The 21,245-nt window shown below is 31.0% G+C and overlaps 2 protein-coding genes across 2 annotated transcripts; one reads left to right on the forward strand and one right to left on the reverse strand.

The window, feature by feature from the left end:
• Nucleotides 1-5,821: 5,821 nt before the first annotated feature.
• LOC125838113 (uncharacterized) lies at nt 5,822-7,991 on the reverse strand. Its single transcript, XM_049517168.1, has 2 exons — nt 7,267-7,991; nt 5,822-5,921 (listed from the first exon to the last, which is right to left on the reverse strand). The coding sequence occupies exons 1-2, from the start codon at nt 7,989-7,991 to the stop codon at nt 5,837-5,839; spliced, it is 810 nt and encodes a 269-aa protein (XP_049373125.1). The 3' UTR covers nt 5,822-5,836.
• A 7,915-nt stretch (nt 7,992-15,906) lies between these two features.
• LOC125838070 (2-oxoisovalerate dehydrogenase subunit alpha 1, mitochondrial-like) lies at nt 15,907-20,951 on the forward strand. The gene is made up of 9 exons (XM_049517126.1): nt 15,907-16,086; nt 18,599-18,753; nt 18,911-19,079; nt 19,395-19,552; nt 19,658-19,757; nt 19,965-20,076; nt 20,178-20,317; nt 20,504-20,689; nt 20,784-20,951. Exons 1-9 carry the CDS (start codon nt 15,907-15,909, stop codon nt 20,949-20,951), a joined length of 1,368 nt encoding a protein of 455 aa, XP_049373083.1.
• Nucleotides 20,952-21,245: the final 294 nt, after the last annotated feature.

Here is a 21,245-nt window from a genome sequence, read left to right on the forward strand (position 1 = left end):
ACAAGTCTATCTTTGATCGTAAATTTTTTATAAATCTTTTAAATATTTTGAATTATTAATTTTTGTGACTTATAGTACTTTTTACGTAGTTTACAAATATATAAATTTCATTTCAAAAAAACTGAAGATTCCATGCGCAACTTTCCGGTTAAACTTAAATTGTTTGACTCTCAAAAAACGAAAAGTGTCACATAAATTGGGGCAGAGGGAGTAATACATTTTATTTTTCGAGAGTCAAACAACTTAAGTTTGACTGAGAATTTACTCATGAAATCTTCAATTTTTTTAAAATGAAATTTATATATTTGTAAACTACGTAAAATGTAATATAAATCATACTAATTGACAATTCCAATTATTTAAAACATACGAAAAATTTACGGTAAAATATAGACTTGTTTAAATCTCAAAATTTGAAATGTGTTGAATAAATTGAAACAAAGGAATAAGTCTATTAATTAGATATAACATCAAATATAGACATATATTTTATTTATTAGGTTTGTATGAAGCCTGCGTATATAATTCACTAGATAATAGTTCGGAGTCAAAAGGACAATTTTTTTCTCAAAAAAACATAAACGGTATGCCAAATTATTTTTTTACCAAAACGGTAAAATCACTCCCTAGGGAGCGATATCTTTTAACGTATGTCGGGCACCGTTAAAGCCTTCATTCAAAGTCGCTGCTGGAGCAGCTATTTTGTCAAAAAAAAAATAATTGTTTTCCTAAAATCGCTGCCTCTGCAGAGTTTTTGTAATGACCCGAAAGGTCATTTTGGTAATTTTTCGTGGAAATGACTATTTTGCCCTTTCGGTAGTTGCCCCGAGTCCCATGTTTTGTGGTTGTAAAGTTGGTTTGAGGAAAAGTTGGTAAAAAGTTGAGTTTTTGAGAAGTTGAGTTTTTATGAGTTAAAGTTGGTTAAAAAGTGCTTTTTCGAGTCATTTGGAGTTTCGGGACTCGGATCGGATTTCCGTCGATTCCAGCAGTTTTAGAATGTCGAAACGGGTCTCTGTGAAGTTACGGAGTCGAATTTGGAGTTGAAACGAAGAATTGAGGTCCTAAGTTGCTAAAGTTGTGAAATTTTGATAAAGAGTTGACTTTGGTCAACATATGAGGTTCCGAGGCTCAGATTGAAATTCCGAGAGTACCGTTGGTTTCAGGAGGCGATTCTAAGTCTAGAATGAGTCTTGGTTGAATTTTTAGACGCTCCGTTTGAGTTTCGAATTTTTTTGGCGTTAAACTAGTTTCTTGGCATCTTATTGAAATTCGGGTCAAGGAGTCCTCGAATTCAAATTCCGACGGTTCCATTGAGTCCGGAACGTCGAATTTAGTGGGGGTACATATTTAGTTTGTGTGCACGAGATTCCGAACGAATCCCGAGGATCCAACGGGGACTTAAACTTTGGTGTTATTGTTGTGTTTCAGCTGCAATAGCAGTCCTTTTTAAGTCAAAAAACAATAGTCATTTTCCCCCAACTTGAAAAATACCCATTTCTCCATTTTTTGACTTTGAGAGCTCGAAAATAGGTGATTTCAAGTGGGTTTTCGCAAGAAATTCATTGGGTAAGTTATTTCCAACTTATATCTTTGATTTCCATTGATTATTTATGGATTTTAACATCAAAATTTGAGATCTCAACTGAAAAATTTGGGGGTTTTGCCTAATCCGAATTTAATAGAAAATTTGAGTTTGTGAACTCATTTCAACTCCTTTTTCGAAACGGTTTTCACTATTGGATTCTAAATTTCTTGGGGAACATTTTTCACTAAAAATTTCCAGATTTCGAGAATATTTTTCGGAACGAGATTTTTTTGACCATTTTACCCTTTTCTCCAAATTTCACGATATTGGTGTTGTTAGATTCGTATTGATTGTGAGATTCCATTTATGAATAGATTGTGGTGATTTGGAGCATGCTCGGAAGGGTAAAACTCAAATTTGAATTACTAGTTGAAGTGTTTTGAGGCAAGTGACTTCTAAACTTTGTTAAACTCTTAGACTACACATGACTACTTTCCTAATTGTGTTGGGGAGTAATGGGGATTGAGGATGAGTTTTATTTGTTGATTGAAATTGTTGTAATTGAAAGATGGGGAATAAAACGAGCTAAATGAGTTATATGTGACTTGAATTTGTTGAATAAGTCATGTGATAACTGATATTGAGGGGATAGAAGAGCATGAGTAGGCTATGATTGATACAGACATTGATGTTGAGACAGATGATGTGTAATACTATGATGTGGTCGTGATATGATTGTGATTGAGACAGACGATGTGTAATACTATGATGTAGTCGTGATATGGTTGTGATTGAGACAGATGATGTGTAATACTATGATGTGATCGCGATATGGTTGTGATTGAGACAGATGATGTGTAATACTATGATGTGATCGTGAAATGATTGTGATTGATGACATGTGCATATTCATTATTCATCCCATGTGTGAACTATCTGTTGCATGAGTTCTGAGACACTGATATGAGGATGGATGGATATGAGACACAGTTGAGACTAGCTCCGGCTAGAGATATATGAGATGGACTAGCTCCGGTTAGCAATTTGGATGCCGATGGGATCTGGTTCCGACGGTGATACATGGTCCATATGTGGCCCCCATGGGTTCTGATTTGAGTATTCAGCGCGGTCTGATTACGTCAACAGATGTGTATCTTAGGACAGACATACATCACGACTACATGACATCATTATTGCATTTGCATCGCATTTGACTTCATCTTTGTCTGTGGTGTGTGGATTTTTCCTATTTGCCCCTTTTCATGTGATATATGATCTATTTGCTCTTACATGAGGATATGAGGTTGATGTTGAGACACTGTTGGATATATCTGTTGATTATGAATTGTGTAGTATAGGTTGTTGGTTCGTTGTTAGAATGAAGTTTCGGTGGTTCGGTTGGGATTGAAATGAGTTGTTTGTAGCTGCTAGTTTAGCTTAGTTTAGTGTTACTTGCGAGTACCTGTTGCTTTTGGTACTCACCCTTGCTTCTACACAGTTGTGTAGGTTGACAGCTCTATCAGATCCGGCTTATTACTCATCTTCAGATTAGAGCTTCCAGACTTACTTGAGAGGTAGCGGTTCATTCCAGACGTGCCCTCAAGTTATTTATATTTACTGTTCTGTTCTGTTCTATTCTAGAACTTTACTATGAGACTTGTATATTTTATTCAGATTCTGTATTAGAGGTTTGTACATGTGACAACCAATTCTGGGGTTATGTTGAGTTTATTTAAAGACTTCCGCTTATCTTTCTATCTTATTCTTGTTTTATAAATTCTGTATCGTCGGGTTTTTGGGTGTTAGGCTGACGTGTCCGGTGGGGTTTGGGCACGTGCCATCACATCTGGTTTTGGGGTGTGACAGTTTTTCTAATTTTTTTTTTTTAAACGGCTGCCTTATCCATTTTTTTTCTTTAAACATCAAGGAAAATTGCTGCCAAAGCAAAGATAAATTTTTTTTAAAAAAGTTGGAAAATTGCTGCCATTGCAGCGAATTCAAGTTGGAGATTTTTTACTTTTATTTTTTTTTGCAAAAACGCTGCTGAAGAAGCGAGTTAAGATTATTTTTTTTTTTTAGGATAACGTTGCTGAGGCAGCAATTTTATAAAAAAAAAAAAAAACTTTTGGACAAAATCGTTAAATAAAGTTTTTAACAGCGTATGCGGTGTTAAAATATATCGCTCCCTCAGTAGCAATTTTACCGTTTTGGTTAAAAAAAATTTGATATACCGTTTATATTTTTTAGAGGAAAAAAATTACCCTTTTGGCTCCGGACTCTAGCAAATGAACACTTTGGAAATTTAAGCACGTTGGATTGAATCTAATGACAACCTCCCAATTTTTGTTTTTTATTTTTAGGATTTTTTTCATAATTCATAATTACATAGCTATAAGAATATTTAATATTGATTACATGTATTTTAGTTGTTATATTTTGTCGCAAATATAAATTTCCAAGATATACCAAAAAATAGACATCAATAAACACTATTTACCCTGTTAATTAAAGCAACAGCAAAAATTCAACGATCTCATTACAAATTTTCAAATGTAGACCTACTTGGATAAATAAATGTTTTACATAATTTAATTATAACATGTAAACCAGTAACTAGGTATAACCATATAATCACAATACATAATTCTGAATATCTACAGTTAATAGTATATTTAATTCAATATCTTTGGGAAAATTAATGATAATATTTGTGTCATTAATTTCAGACGGCGCCTTCTGTTAATTGTTGCATTTTCTTGAATAACTTAGTGATCACAATTTCATAGTTAGGGAAAAATAATAAATTAAGCCACTAAAAATCACTATCATAAACAACATTAAGCAACAATGGGTTAAATGGGCTTGGGCCATTTTTGCCACTTCTAACCACCACTCATCTTGAGCCCATGTTTCCAACTCCCTTAAAGGCCCATATTAGGTGCAAGATATGTATTTAGGGAAAACAAAGTAGGGAAAATTGTATGAGCAAACTATTAATTCAAATTAAATGTTATAGCCATAGTTTATTTTAATTGTAATTCGCAGCAAACATCCCTTTTTTGCCATCTGATTCGGTATACAAGTAGTCATTTTATACATTTCGGTATTAATGCACCTTGTTGGTGGTTGAACTCATCAACATGAGGACAATGATGCAGAATTAATGCACCATTTGACAAAGCATTTAGAGCAAAATAAAGGCACTAAAAGATACTTAGAAATGGCCGTTTAATTTGAAGTACTCAGTGATGAGTAAGTAGAATTAAGTATGGTGTCTTGATTTCTATTGAGGATGTCTAAACCTAGTTGTATTTAATTTTATCAAGAAAAAAGTGTACTTGGGTTTCCCTTTCTCTCTCTCTCTCTCTCTCCTGTTACTTGAATAATAGAAATGCAACGTTGAATTAAATCTTACTTTTTATTTTTAGTTTAGTCGATTTTGATACGTTTACTTGCTAGTTTCTTCGTTAGCTTTACCTTCATGACCATCGATATAGTCAAACTCACTGTGATAGCAAACAAGTGAATTCAATTGAATTTGGACAGATTAGAAACTGCACAAATTAACAAATGAGTTATAATTCAACGCGTTCATATTTTCACAGGTCAAAAATAGGTTGGATACAAAAGTTTGAGTCTATTTAATTTGTACTTTATACAATATCTGAAGAAAAAAAAAAAGATTAAAAAAAAGCTGACATTAGAATAACTGTAGTCAGATAACTAACTCTGATTAGTTGTCGATAATCATTTGGATATAGTTAGAAATAGAATCGCACAAAATTATTAACGTACATATAGAGAAGAATCTTAATGAAAGGTCAAGTTATAACTACTAATTTGCTTAATAATAAGCTACACCTAAACTAATTACTCTTATTTTTAGATGTGATAGATTTAATTAAAGGACAAGTTATGCACTTGTCGTATATCTTCTTATGGAGGTTGATTGCATCGAAAGGCCCCAAAATTTGAATATTTCTACTCGTTCAAGTCATTACAAGATAAGCGAATCATTATGAAGAAAAAAAATCTATGAACATTAAAAGACTAATTCAAAGAATGTCCTTTTCAGATCTCTTATGTCCAATGTAATAGTACCTTGCCAATATATATTGATCTCAAACTTCAACTAATTATTGCTCTAAATAACAAATAAATGCTTGCCAAACCAAGAAACAAAAGGGAAATGAAAGAACAATTCAAGGGGGCATATAGCTATATATAGTCTAACACAAAACTATACATACATATATATATCATTATTGGTATATGTTTTACAAGACTTAAAACATATATAGATAAGGGGCATCACCAATCTAAATCAGTCATCACTTTGTTTTTCTCTGATAAGCATAAACTTGACCAACAGCTGCTTAATAACCCTTCCCTTTTCCTGCATTACATGAAATAAATAAAAAAATAAAAAAAATTCTTAATAAATATGTATGGGTGTTTCTTAATTTAAACTCTTATCTTTTCCTTTTCTCAGTGGGTGGGTGGATGGTTTGATGTTTCAATTAAGTAAAAAAAATATGCTAAAAAATAAGATTCTGTAAAGTGATTGTCTATCTTAACAACTTCCCTAGTAACATACTTTCTTTTTTAGTCTTTTCAGAAAAAAAGGTCACATTTCTAAAGTGATTGTCTTCTTTCTTTTTTAAACTTTGTGACACGTTAAACAGTGACATACGGATTGAGACGGAGGAAGTATTTTTTCTTTCATGTAATATGCCAAGTTTGCAAAGCTTCTAACCATGATAAGATGAAATTGTGTAACAGAACTGGCTATCTTAGATCCGAAAGAAAAATTCAATTCTCTGTTCTGTCTCTACTGTTTTGTATGCAAGCAGGATTTCCCACATTCATCCAAGTAGTGACGAGAAAAAAATTGTAGGATAAATTTCTGTTGAACCAAACAAAAAAGTTCAAGAAACTGTTATTCAATCCATTGGAAATTTCTCTTTAATCTTTAAACTAGGACAAACTTATGTCAAGAGCACTTCCATGCCCATTGAGTATAAGATCTCTTTGTTCTTAATTAAAAATTTTGGATTTGAATATTGAAAAACTCATACAGAGCATTTCCCTTTTAGAGCTTTGTACGCGGCAAAAATCTGAATTAGTCCTGTTAAAGAATGTTAAAAGTCTCACATTGGTAGTTAATGAGATGGGTCTCCTTATAAAGCTTGAACAATCCTCCTACCTTTGAGTTAACTTTAAGGATGTGAGTTAGTCCTAAAACCTAATTTTACAAGTCCGATCAGAAAATCTTGAATAATGGATGCATAAAAGCAGAAAGGAGAACTCCCATGAATTCAAGACAAGTCTTTTAGCACATTCATAAGCTATATGTAGCACAACTAGTACTAAAAATCAGGGGCAGATCTAGGACTTTGGATGGTGTCTAGAATCAATAACTTTTGAGTAGATCCAATATTTATATTAAATTTTTTATCAAATATATATCGAAAACCTAGCAAAGAAGTATCCTTCTAGTGCAACAACAGAAATGGAACCCAAAGTTTTGTGCTTTTCTTGATGATGGTTCGACTCTCCACCAGGATGAAGCTTGGCTGAAACTAAGTGGAAGTCCGAAACCGACTGATGTCCTCACACAGTTATAATAATTTTTACTTTTATAATTATTGTTCTAGAAAAATTCATTAACTTCAAATTGTGGATCGCCTCAAAATTAATTCGATTCATTTTAAAAATAAAGAAATGAAGATATGTACTACCTGTTGTTGTTGTTGTTTCTGCTGCTGCCCCTGCTGCTATTTCTGCCACTGCTTCCAGTACTATTGCTGCTACTTGAACCAGAAAATCTCTTCTTCCACCACTCTTTTTCCAAATTCTTTGAAGAAATATTTTCACATTCTTCAGGTTTAGGAGAAACTCTAGTTGTATTTGCTGATGGATTCTTCTTTTTCGTCTTCTTTGATCTCAAAGAAACAGGGGAAACCATTTTGATAAATACCCCTCGATTCTCTATACTTGTACTTCTCATCATCATCTTCGCTTTCTTAATTTGTTCATTCTTCTTAATATTCACTCTGTTCTGCATCACAGCTTGATTTTTCTCCCTGTTACTATTAATTAAGCATTCTTTTTGAGATTCAAAGGATTTTGTCTGCTCGACAAGATCCTTTAAAGAAAGCTCAAAACAAGATTCAGGCATGTTCTTGACCATTTCCATGAGTTCACATTGCCCTCTAGCTATAGCTTGAGTTCTAGAATTTGGCGAAAGTGATCTATAGTTTATGGGATGTACTGGACTTCTTGATGGACTATTTTTCCACAAGGCTGGTGAAGAAGCACCAGATTCATCATCATCTTCAATTTTTTGATCTCTAGATTGAATGTTTCCATGTTTCTGTGATACATGGAAATCAAAATTGTGAGTGTCATTTAAGGTTGTGACAGGATTATGAATATTGGGTAGTTGTTTTCTTGGATTAAACATGATTGATTAGTGTTGGAGGAAGGAAATGGAAATGGAAATGTGTGTATGAAGAGAGTAATTAATTAAGGTGTGAAGAATTTGTTCTTCAATTGTGTTTGGTCCATTTGTCACTTCCTTTTTAATGCATCTTTTTGTTTGTTAGGTCCTACTCCATCCATCCAGTCCTATTTAGTTCTCGCCATTTTAGATTTTACATTTTTTAAAGGGAAAAGGGTCAAAATTGCCCTTGAACTATGCGAAATAGATTATTTATACCCTCTATTACATTTTGTGATAAAAAATACCCCGCAGTTATCCCAGGAGATCACAAATACCCTCAAGAGTTAACACCCCAATTTTTTAGTGACGTGGCAAGCCACATGAGACTAATCCCTCCACCTAAGCATTGCCAACTAAGATTCACTACAAAAGAACTTGACTTTTAGTGGCGACAAAGTTGCCACGAAATCCCAAAATATTGCCACTAAAGGTTATGAGTGATTTTTAGTGGCGACTAAGGCTCCAACAACCATTTGCTAGTAAAACCTATTTTTTCAACAAAAAAATATGATAATTAATATTCGATTGCGACCTAATTTTCTAAAATAAATAACTTGCAATATCCATATTAAAAACATCCAATATTATTACGAAAAATAATCAAAATTACTTCTCGATTCAAATCTCCTACTATATATATATATATATATATATATATATATATATATATATATATATATATAATGCATCATTGTACATTTTATACATTTACATATGACATAAAAATAAAACATATAGTGTCTTCAAACTCCTACTTAATCGATATCATATTTGGTTTTTTAAAAACAATGAAGAAAAAAACACAAAATTAGAATTTAATATTAAAAACTTTTAGTGACGATTTTCTGGGCTTTTGTGGCGACTGTTGTTGCCGCTAAAGGCCTAGTTCTTTTGTAGTGAATCCTAGTTGGCAACGCTTAGGTGGAAGGATTAGTCCCATGTGGCTTGCCACGTCAACAAAAATTTGGGGTGTTAACTCTTGAGGGTATTTGTGGTCTCTTAGGATAACAGTAGGGGCATTTTTTATCCCAAAATATAACGAAGGGTATAAATGGTCTATTTCATATAGTTCGGGGGCAATTTTGACCCTTTTCCGTTCTTTAAATAACTAGAAAAGTTTGTTCTTTTATTTAGTATTCTTAAAGTCAAGTTTTCAATTAATGAATATAAATTAATTTCTTTTGATTAATTAATATGATCAATGAACATGAAGTAATTACTTAGTTTTCTATGTTGGTCACATACATACTTCCAAAGCTAATAACTCTCAAACGTAAAATAAAAAGTATTGTTTCATTTATGTATTAATTTTATGAAATGACAAGTACTAAAGAAAATTTATTTTTAATAAGAACGAAATTATATAGGAAGGAAGAGAGTAACTTTTTAAAATTATTTGAAACAAAAGAAGGAAAAAGAGAGGAGAGAGAAAGGAATGTGGAAAATTACCTCAAAAGAAAAGTTGTCCAATTAAAGTATAGACCGAAAGAATAATCTACATATATGAACCACAAAATGCTCCAAATGTATGATTTTTTCCATCAATATTTTTGAGAAAATGACAAAATGGTCCATTATATATGAAAAATATGCTTAAATTGGTCTCTTAAATGTACTTGCTATCTAAAATTTTCAAAAGTAAGCAAATTAGTCTTTGTAAATTTTTTAACAAACTTTGGTTGTTAAATTATATGGAAAGTCTTGTTAAATCTCAGAAATGAAAATACCAATAACTGCAGCATACAAACACGAAAAAACAGTTAGTAGAAATTACACCTCCTAAAAATTGTACCACCCACTAGAAATAGATTAAAAAAGAGCCAAAATACTCACCTCAAATGTGAGTTCATACTAAAAAATAATAATCACAATTTCTGTTAAATCTATTAACCAGAGTTTGTTGAATGTATACTTGATATGGAGATAAAGATGTTCAATTTGTCAAACTTAAGTCATCATTTCTGCAACTTTTAGAAATGTATTTGGACCAAAATGTGGCATATGAGAAAAGATAATATGAGAAATGAATATACTAGGTATAAGGACTAAGGTAAAAATGATCCTCATGGAGGACAAGATACGGAAAGGAAGGGGTATGCCTAAAAAGTCTTGAAGGGAGGTGATTAGGCAAAACACATAATGCAACTTTAAGTTATCAAAGACATGACACTTGATAATAAATTGTGGTGATCGAGAACCAGGGTGGAAGGCTAATAAGTTATTGAGTGTTTCTCCTTTCATCCAGAATATAAGTTTTATCTCTAGACCAACATGTTGAAATTAGTTTCATACCTAGTATTAATAGATCTATTAGATACAATTTTTTTGTCTTTCAAAATAGAAATAAGCTTTGTATACATGCTTCTCTAGACCCATATGTTGAAATTATAACTATTATTGTGTTTGGACTAAAATCACCCTAAGATGTACTTAAAAAGGACCATTCTTGTCATTTTCTCCACTCTCTCATAGCAAAAAAATGGCACATATATTCTAGAAACTTGACACTTTGTTAGTGGTGTAAATTGTGCTGGAGTAAATTTATTTGAATTTGAACATCAAGGTAGTTGTGGGTAGGACCTCCTTTTGTCCTGAATTTACTCATTTTTGTCCTTAATGTGTGGAAATAATTGGTCTCCTTTTTCCTATGGCATTGAAAGAATCACTTGTCCATTCTCATATACCTCAAACGCACACGTATCTTTGAATAAACTAATACACCTCTTCATTGCTTAATGGACTAAGCTAGCTCTAAAAATCTACTAATTTTTATAATTGATTTTATAATAAGATATTATAAAGTGATTAGTACTATATATGTTACACTTTTAGTCTTTTTAAAAAACATTTAATCTTTTCATTAATAATATATTTTAATAGTTAAATGTCATGATGAGATATTTATTACCGTAAAGAGTCTTTTGTCTTTTTAAAATTCTGTTTCAATCAACTATATATCTTTATATAAAATCACATGGAGAGAGAATACACTATATTTCATAAAAGTCCATACAACAAATATGAATAAACATAGCTTATAGGTATTGTGTTCGTTATGAAAAATGTTTTCCATATATGGTTTTAGGATAATTTTTAAAAAAAATGAATTTATAAGAGAACAAACGCAACTTATTTAATTTATTTTGGTATGGAAGCATAATATATTATCCAAAACGTATTTTTAAATAATCAACAAAAAACCGATACCTAACACACCTTACGTGTAAAAATACATTAATACTATTACCAATAACTAGTGTCTCAAATACTATATGCTTTTTTAAGAACTATAATTGATTGCTTGCAAATATTTCTTTTCTTATTCAAATGATTCGATTTTTTTTTTTTGCGGCTTTGCTACTCAATAAGTATGTGGCAGACATCATAAGGAGATCAAATAAGGTTTGCACCCAAGTATTTTTAAATAGGTGAGAATTATATAATGTTAATTCTTTTAGTTTAATTTCAATTATTTTCTTTCAATTTAATTAAAATAACAATCGATTCTCATATGATTGTGGACATGATATGAACATTTCATATATGTCAAAACAACTTTTTTTTTTCAAATCATATAAAGATAGAAATCAATAACCTAATCTAAGGGTGTGCAAAAATTAAAACCGACCGATAAACAGAATTAAAAAAAGTATTATTAGCTTATTGTATTGGGTTATTGGGTTAACGGTTATTTAATGATTTTATAGAAACAAATTATTGGATTATTTGATTTGATATTGGTTTTTTAATATTGGGTTATTGGGTTAACCGATAACACATTAAGAATATAATAATTTACTATTTTATTTTTTAGTCATAGATAAATATCAAACAAAAACATTAATATAATCACCATATTAGACTATAACTATAAGAACCTTACACAATTAACACTACTTAACTATGTTCTCGGCATTTATCCTTTAGATTTTAGTATTGCTCTAGTCTTTAGGTTCACAACGTAAGAACTAAGAACGACGATGACTAGGGTTTGCAACGACGACATCAAGGGTTACGCAATGACTAGGGTTGTGAATTGTGAGTATTTTCTATACTTTTACTACACAAAGCAAAAATTTTGTACTCAATGAGAAATTTGATTTCTCTTTTTTTTATTTCGCGTCAAATTATTGGACAAATCATATATTTGTTTTGAAAGCATTTTCTTATTGGTTAAACCGAAAATCAAACCATTAAAGACCAAAAATCGATAACAAATATCTTATTGATTTGGTTATCGATTTAACATATTTAAAAATCAAAAATCGATAAACTAAACTAATAATAATTAAAACCGAACAGATCTATACACACCCTTATCCTAACCGAAATCAAAGATTGCGCATTCACAAAATTGTCACCATATGAATAAACTATCTGGTGGGAGGAGAAAAAAAAAAATTAAAATATTTACGAGATATCATATTTGGACATTATTATTTAATTTGTATCTATTTGTTTTAAAAAATTACACGTCTTAAGTTCAGATATATTGACAGAACTTAAGTTATACGTGTCTGAACTTTAATCACATTGTCAGAAGTTTGACTTTGTGAGATCTAACTTTAGACAACATATGCTTAGCTTGAAATTGTTTCAAATTTGGCTTATAATGGTGATCTAAAATGGAAAAATTGTATGAAATAACAAACTATTAATTCAAATTAAATATTATAGTTATAGTTTATTTTAGTTGTAATTCGCAGTAAATATCTCATTTTTTTGTCATTTGATTCGATATACAATTAGTCATTTTCGATATACAATTAGTCATTTTATACATTTCGATCGGTATGAAATGTATAAAATGCGTTTATATTTGTATAAAGCGGGAGAAAAGTGTATATACAAATATAAATACACATATTTTCATTCTATACACTTATAATTATACAAATACAGATCTTATTATACAAATTACAATAACAGAACAATTTGTATAAAACTGGATGTTTCTAGTGAATTATACAAATCAAAAGCTCCAGAACAAACAAAAAATTTGCTATGGAACGCAATTATGCAAACTATAGTTATAGCATACAAATATGATTTTTATGTTTGCTATATGTGAAAATTGCTCATCTAAAATCTCGAATATGTGTGTCACCAGAAAACATGTCTATAGTTTGATGTTGGAGAACCAATTTACATTTTAAAAATAAATTGATGGGAAAAATATATATGAATTGTGAAAATTGATGGAGTTGTGGGTGTTTCAAAAAGCAGGAGAGAATTCAGATTTGAGTGATAAGTACTCATTCATCTTTAATCAAAAGTCTCAGGTTCGAATCTCCTTGAGTATGAAGTTGCCTTTGTTAGGGAGCACTTTATCCCAAAAAGAAGAAGAAGATGAAATTGGGCTTTGCCATCTTGATAAGGAATTGGGTCAGCCTATATGGAAGTCAGATTGCACACTTAATTGAGTTGGGTTAAACTATTCCTGTCTGAACTATATCATTAACTAAGTGAACCCAGTGATTCCAAGCCCAACTTTGAAATCTACTTAAAAAATTGGGCCAAAATCAAGGGCCAGGATCGATTTTGTAAGGAAAATCGATGCCAAATTGAGTATTGTACATCATCAGTTTGACTTTCGTTGATTTAAAAAAAGCTACAGACAAAGTCGGTAAAAACAAGAGACAGATGACCCTGTTTTTTGATTTTTCAAAAATATTAAAAATGGCAAAAACAATTGATTAGAATAAATCTACCTTCATTGAGCATCAACAATCTTAAAATGCTGGATCTGCCACTGCATGGGATCGACAAACATAAATAAGAGTTCGCTCAAGGCACATGTTCTTAGTCTGAATATAAAGAAAGACTGATCTTCCCTAAGAACTTACATCAACAAGATTAGGAAGAAAAACTAACTACTTATTTTCATTGAGCTATGTACAACACAAGAATTATAATAGTCTAAAATCTAAATATTATACTCTCTTCAATCTTCATTTACTTTTACTCTTTCAATTCGAATGTTGCACACTTTTTTTAAAATTATAATAATTGACATTAGTGTTCTATTGTAAATTTGCAATTGACATTCCATTTTAAATTTTAGAAATAATTTGACAAATAAGTAACTGATATATAAAAATAAAAAAATATTTTTAATATAATAGACTAGTAAAATAAACTGAGAAGTACATGTCATGAATGATAACCCATACGCCTCGTTATTCCAAATATTTTTCGACATATGTTTTCTGCTTTCAAATAAAAGAAAATTATTATTTCAAAAAGGGTCCAGAAGTTACAGATTTCATGTTGGGTGGATATATATTGGAATTTCCGGTAAATGATATATATACATTACTCTTGATTTTTACTTGTTTAATTTATAATTTGTAAAAGGAAAGTATCAAATAAAGTGAATATTTTATTATGATATTTATATTAATTGGTGTATAATTTCAACGCTAAAATGGCCGAACAAAAGTGAAAATATATTACTAATATATATAATGACATATTTAAAATAATAAAATTGTATAATATTTTAATATATTTTTATGTATCTTTATTGTAAAACTACAATCTTAATATTTTTTTGGGAAAATCACTTGCGTGTACACTTTTTAAAAAATATTTACGACATATGTCAACATTATTCTTTTAACCACATATAACAATTTGGCTGAATAACAGTATTGCTAAAAGTTGCGAATGACAGCACTTTTTGCTAAGTTTAAAGGAACAAAATTGTTTTAAACCAGTATTGCTAAAAGTTGACAAAAATGATAATAAATTAAAAGTATACTTAAAAGTGGTAATTATTAAATAAAAGACCTTCACTTATAGAGCCGTCAATATGGGCTAGGCCCGTTGGGCCGGCCTGGCCTAACCCGGGATTTAATAGGGCTGGGCTAAGATTTTTGGAGTCCATTTAAGAAAAGGGCTTTTTAGCCCGGCCTGAATAAGCCTGCTGATTTGTGGGCTTAAGAAATATAGGTAGGGCCGGCCCGTGGGCCAAATAAAAATAATTTTAAAAATATAATATAATTTAAAATTTAAAATTAAAGAGAGTCCAAACTCAAAATCTATTTAATATTTAACTAATTGAAACCGCATATAAATTGCAGATGAAAATAAAGATGTTAAAACAACCTTGCCACAAGTTGATTCAGATATGCTTGATGAAGATGATCATGAAGTGTTAGATACGCCATAAATTTCATGATGTGTTAGATACGCCATAAGTTTCATGATTTTTTTTAAGGAGTTTATTTTTAACTTTTTTATGGTTGGAATATTGTCACATTTTTTGTGTTTTAATGTGACAAAACAATTATGTTAATATTCATATTTAGATATTTATACTTTTATTTGAAAAACCTTAATAAATATTATAAAGATAATTTTATTTGTGAATTTGATTAACAAGTAGTAACATTAACACCATGTAATATTGTTTTGTCGATATTTATGATAATATTTTAAAATTATAATTTATAATTTATTTTAATAATTATAAAAAAAATATAATTTTAAAAAAAGTGGGTTGGCCCGGCAAGCCTGTAGCCCACGTACTTGTGGGCTGGGCCGATCGTTTTCTGGCCCACACCAAAAATGGGCTAGCCCGGCCTGACCCGTAAAATGTCAAAGCCTGTATGGGTCAGCCCGGATGGGGTGGGCTAGCCCATATTGACAGCTCTATTCACTTATGTAATTTTTCTATTTTTTTAATTAATTTCTTAAATTCCCAATCAAATCAAAATCAGAAAGATAAATTAAAATATGAAATATACAATATTTAAATGCAACATAAACTTGTACCATAATGTATACATATATACTTGAGGCTTAACCCCTTGCAATCATCTTCTCTCAAGCTTGGAGCTTCTTCTTCAAGAGAATTATCTCAATAATATTAATGGAGATGTTGTTTTCAAAATCAAGAAGCTTAAATCATTTTCTACAATATTGGAGAACTAGAAAATGCTGGCACCAATACTACACCAAAAAGTCAGCAGTCATTTCCATACAGCAGAAATGTTTTGAGTCCATCAAAGCTGGAGAGCTGCAACTTGATAACTATGATGAAGATGATCAGGTAAGGTCTCACGCATAATTTTATTTCTTAACTAAGTCCACCACGTAAGTTTCATGTTCGATCACGACTTCCACCCGGACTATCCTACTCTTCTTGTGGGCCCTGCAATAGGCAGAATATTGACGTTACCCAACAATCTCCCTTCCAACACCTGTTTCATGCAACATGTAGCCATTTGAAATCAAACCTATGATCTTGAATCTAATACCACTTATTAGGATCAATCGATTAGTGTTATGCCAAAAGCTATAACTAATAGCAAAGACATGGCTTTATATATTTCTTAACTAAGTCTACCACAGAAGCGCGCCATGTTCGATAATGACTCCCACTAGGGCCACACTGTTATGATCGAAATAATTAGGTGTCATGTGGAAGCTAACAAAACAAATCTCGAAAGACCATGTGTAAGAAGATAAACGAGAAATATACCAAAAGACACAAAAATTTAACGTGGTTCGGTCAACCGACCTACATCTACAAAGGAGATGAGCATCCAGTATATGAATATGAGAGTACAAAATATAGAGAGAAATAACTTCAACCAATTCACACGGAATACAAGAAGGTTCACACAAGTGATAACATATCACTTGTGTCCCACAAATTCTCCCTCTAACTAAAACCCTTCAAAACCCCTAGGACTACATTGTGAATGTCGATTAAGTTAGAAGGAACAAATCTCTATTTATAGAATCCTAGGTCTTTTCCTACCAGAAAAGGACTAGTCACTCCTAAACATTTTCCTAAGAAGAAAACCTATTTATGATAAGAAACTCGGGGAAATAAACCCAACACACACCTATCCTCTCATGGGCGTTGTCAGAACAGGATATTAATGTTATCCAACACACCTAATAACTGAACACTCCAACACTATATTTGGATACTCTCAAAAAGAGTTATAGTGACATGACAAGATCACCGCCAGATATTAAAATTAGTTTTGATATGTTGTAATTACATATTTAACCCACAATTTACATGTTAAAAGAATTTATTTCTTTTCAAAATTTTATGTGATTATAAATGCTATAATATGAAAGCGAAAAATATGACAACTAAAAATAACCAATTCCAATTTATTTTGGAATTATTATTATTATAGCATATAAAATGAAACGGATAGGAGGGACTTAGGTGAACTTGATAATATCAATGGCTACTACATAAAGTATTAAATAATTTATATTTATAGTATTGATATTTCATGTCTTCACACAAATCTTAAAGATAAATTTAAAATATTAAAAGAATTATGATGATTAAGTAGAAATTATTGTACAGAATGTAAGCTACATTCTTTACTGTTTTCTCTAACATTAAAACTAAATAATGCATTATGACGATACAAACTTTTATTCAGTGATGTGATTTGCTACATGACACAAATTTACTCGTTTATTTAATTCCACAAAGGAGGTATTTTGTCTCTTTCAATTATGTAGTGAATTATTTTTGTGGTTTTGACGTCTAACTATATTTCGCATTTCAATTACACGAATTATTTATTCTGATTTTTAGAAACAGTTATGTCAAATTATTATTATTTTAAAATTTTAAGAAAAAAATATTTATTTATTTCGTTTTACCCTTAATAATAATTGTTCTTAAAGATTACAAACACTTCAAATAGATATATGGAGTACTTAATGAAAAGAGATTATATCTTAAGACATTAATGAGGATAAAATAGTTAAAAAATTATTAATTAAAAAAAACTCGACAAATAATTTGAGACACGTTATCCCTAACTTATCATTTGACATCTTACAAGCACTTTTGTATTGATCAAGTTTTACATATTTATCTTTTATATCTTTTGTAAATTTTCTATTCTCTCTCAAAAATATATTATCTTTATTCTATTTTTGTTATTCGTCATTTTTATGTAAAAAGTACTCTTAAATTATATTTTTCATAAATAACTTCAAAAATATTTCAGTACTTTTTAACATATAAGTGTTTACCATCAGCAAGCTTGTTTGCCCAAGTTTCCAATTTGCTTATTTCAAAAAATATTTTTTCCCAAGTGCATGCTTTTGGACATTAAAATATTATTTTGGCTAATCATTTCAAGAAATGCTTTTATCAGTATTAAAACAATAATTTGAGCTAGGACAAGTTTCAAAATATTTTTGAAAAAAAAAATAGTTTTTCAACTTTTGAAAATTAATTTATGCTACTATTCAAAAAAGCATATTTATTCCTTAAAACAACACCTCAATTTTCTAAACTAAGCACTTTTTAAAGAAAAAGCATTTTACTTCCTCAAAACTTGGCTAAATAGACTATAACTCCTTAATTTCATATTCAATACCTCTATCCAAACATGCATGTATTTTGTTATTTTTATAAATCAAGTTTAACACTTAAAAGTATTTCTCAACACATCAATACTTACACTATCGATCATTGAGGATTAATACTTAAGCTCAGAGGGTGGTTCCCATTTCCGTGTAACTATTTTTAATCAGCTAACACAAGCGAACTCTTACTATTGAATCAGCAGCAAACTTTGAATTTCCCTGGAGGAAGGGTTCCAATTACAACTCGGATGAAGTTTATCTCAGAGTCATTTGAAAAGAGGCTTCCTTGCTATCGAGTCCTTGATGATGATGGCTATATAATTCCGGGTAGTATATTTGAGCAGGTATACAACTCAACATATTTAATTTTTCATAAATTCAAATTTGTGTTTCTCTTTTTAAGTAGAAAATTTGTTATATTTGAACTATTTTTAGAACTTTCTTACTATCAAATATGGACTAACAGTATAAAAACAATGTAACACGTGTTCAAGTAGATGGTGAAACGATTAATAATCCGTAAAATTGTATTCAACTATGGTAGCACTTCAAATAATGGACACAATTTTTTATGAAGCACAAAGGCAGGGGAGGTTATCTTTCTACTTAACAAGTACTGGAGAAGAAGCTATTAACATAGCTTCTGCTGCTGCTCTCACTCCGGATGACATTGTGTTGCCTCAGGTACTTAGTTTTTTCTTCCTAATTCTCGTCGATGTGAGTTCTTGTGAAAGATCAGCCTTACTTTATATTCAGAACAAGAACATTTGCCTTGAGCAGCTCTCAGTTCCGTTTGCTGGTCCCATGACTTATTTCATCTCGATGTTTAATTTTAAAAGATAATTATATTCATATACTCATTTTCATAAAGTGGCCAAATTAGTATGGTGCTGATTTTGACTCTTTTGTCAAACAGTTTAGTCCTTTCAATCAAGAATATCATTCAATGGCGCGGAACATATATAAAAAGATTGAAGTTTCTTGTTATATGTATTGCAGTATAGGGAGCCAGGAGTTCTTTTATGGCGCGGTTTCACTCTTGAAGAATTTGCAGACCAATTATTCGGAAATAAAGATGATTATGGAAAAGGCAGGCAAATGCCTATACATTATGGTTCTAATAAGCTCAATTACTTCACTGTTTCCTCTCCTCTCACGTATGATTTTTTCAAATCCTTTTCCCTAATTTTCCTAGTATCACATTTAGAATTACGCGCAATTCACAGCTGCAAATTTCCTTTTTTTTTTTTTTTGGGTTTCAGCACACAGCTTCCACAGGCTGCTGGTGTGGCATACTCTCTGAAAATGGATAAAAAGGAAGCTTGTGTTGTGGTTTATTTTGGTGATGGTAGCACCAGTGAGGTGATAAAATCACACATATTTGATTTCTCAGATCGTCACTTAACTAATATGTACTATAGTATTATCTTAGAATATCACTTTCTTTTTAAAGAAAAATGACTTTATGAGATAATATAACTATTAGTTGAGTGATCATATGAGAAATCTAACGCTATTATTGACATGATTTTCTTCCTTAGATGGAATTAAACTTCTTTCACTTTGCAGGGTGATTTCCATGCTGGTTTGAATTTTGCAGCAGTAATGGAATCCCCTGTCATTTTTCTTTGCCGCAACAATGGATGGGCCATTAGCACTCCTGTAACAGAACAATTTCGAAGTAAATAACAAGCTTATTAATTCAATAATTTCGCCATTTTTAGAGTCTCTACTTTACAAAACACAAAATATTGAAATGTCTCGTATTCATTTCAATTTCAGGTGATGGAATTGCTATTAAGGGGCAAGCATATGGGATCAGAAGCATTCGCGTTGATGGCAATGATGCTCTAGCAGTTTACAGTGCTATTCGCGCTGCACGTCAAATAGCAATAAAGGAGCAAAGACCAATATTAGTTGAGGTGAAATTTAACTCCTCTGTTACTACCTCTTGTTCATATTACCTGTCGTCTTAAAAGGTTTTTACAAACCCTCTAAGACGACATGTACTTAATAGACGTATTTGTCTAAACTACTTATTATTCGAGCAGTAAGGGTGAAAATGAAAAAAAGGTTTCAACTTAGTATTACTTCATAACTCTCTGCAGGCCATGACATATAGAGTAAGCCATCATTCGACATCTGATGATTCAACAAAGTATCGTTGTGTAAAGGAAATAGAGCAATGGAGAACAGAGAAAAACCCGGTAACCAGATTTAGAAAATGGATTCAAACAAATGACTGGTGGGATGATCAAAATGAAACTAAACTCCGCGGAAACATCAGAAAACAGGTTCAAGATTCAACCACCATCGCGTTATTTCGTACTAAAATCTGCCAAAAAAAATTAATATGATTGTTTTTTGTCCTGTTTTTTGATATCTTAGGTAGTGGAAGCAATTCAAGCTGCAGAGAAAGTGGAGAAACCTCCATTGACAGACTTATTTGGTGATGTTTATGACAAAATTCCATCAAATTTGCAAGAACAAGAGAGATTTATTAGAGATACTATTAAAAAATACCCAGAAGAGTATCCTTCTGATGTGCCTGTATAAGCTATTTGCCCCTGATTTTCGCTAGACATGAAAATTTTGTGGGACTCTCTGTTATACAATATTGAGATGGGGTTGAGTGCATGATTATCAAGTACTAATGCAATATAATTTTTGTTGTATTCGACTCAATCCTTTGAATAAAATATATATATTGGGGCGATTTTAATTGCAATTCAATTAAGAGAACAAGATAACTATTTGAGTTTTTCCTCATTCTTCTTCATTTCCAGCTAATTTAGTAACTAATCTCTACTTTGGACCCAATTAATATTCACCAGTGTTGCAAAATAATAT

The sequence above is a fragment of the Solanum verrucosum genome, unplaced genomic scaffold, assembly GCF_900185275.1.
Source record: "Solanum verrucosum unplaced genomic scaffold, falcon-dt-bn FXZP01000079.1, whole genome shotgun sequence".
Taxonomy (NCBI): domain Eukaryota; kingdom Viridiplantae; phylum Streptophyta; class Magnoliopsida; order Solanales; family Solanaceae; genus Solanum; species Solanum verrucosum.

Excerpts from the sequence above, each read along its gene's own strand:
- LOC125838113 (XM_049517168.1), bottom strand. The coding sequence starts at position 7,991 with ATGTTTAATCCAAGAAAACAACTACCCAATATTCATAATCCTGTCACA. Across the intron at positions 5,922-7,266 it reads AGAAACAACAACAACAACAG|GAAAAGGGAAGGGTTATTAA; the intron begins GTAGTACATATC and ends CATGTAATGCAG.
- LOC125838070 (XM_049517126.1), top strand. The coding sequence starts at position 15,907 with ATGGAGATGTTGTTTTCAAAATCAAGAAGCTTAAATCATTTTCTACAA. Across the intron at positions 19,553-19,657 it reads ACTGTTTCCTCTCCTCTCAC|CACACAGCTTCCACAGGCTG; the intron begins GTATGATTTTTT and ends TTTGGGTTTCAG. Across the intron at positions 19,758-19,964 it reads GTGATGGTAGCACCAGTGAG|GGTGATTTCCATGCTGGTTT; the intron begins GTGATAAAATCA and ends TTCACTTTGCAG.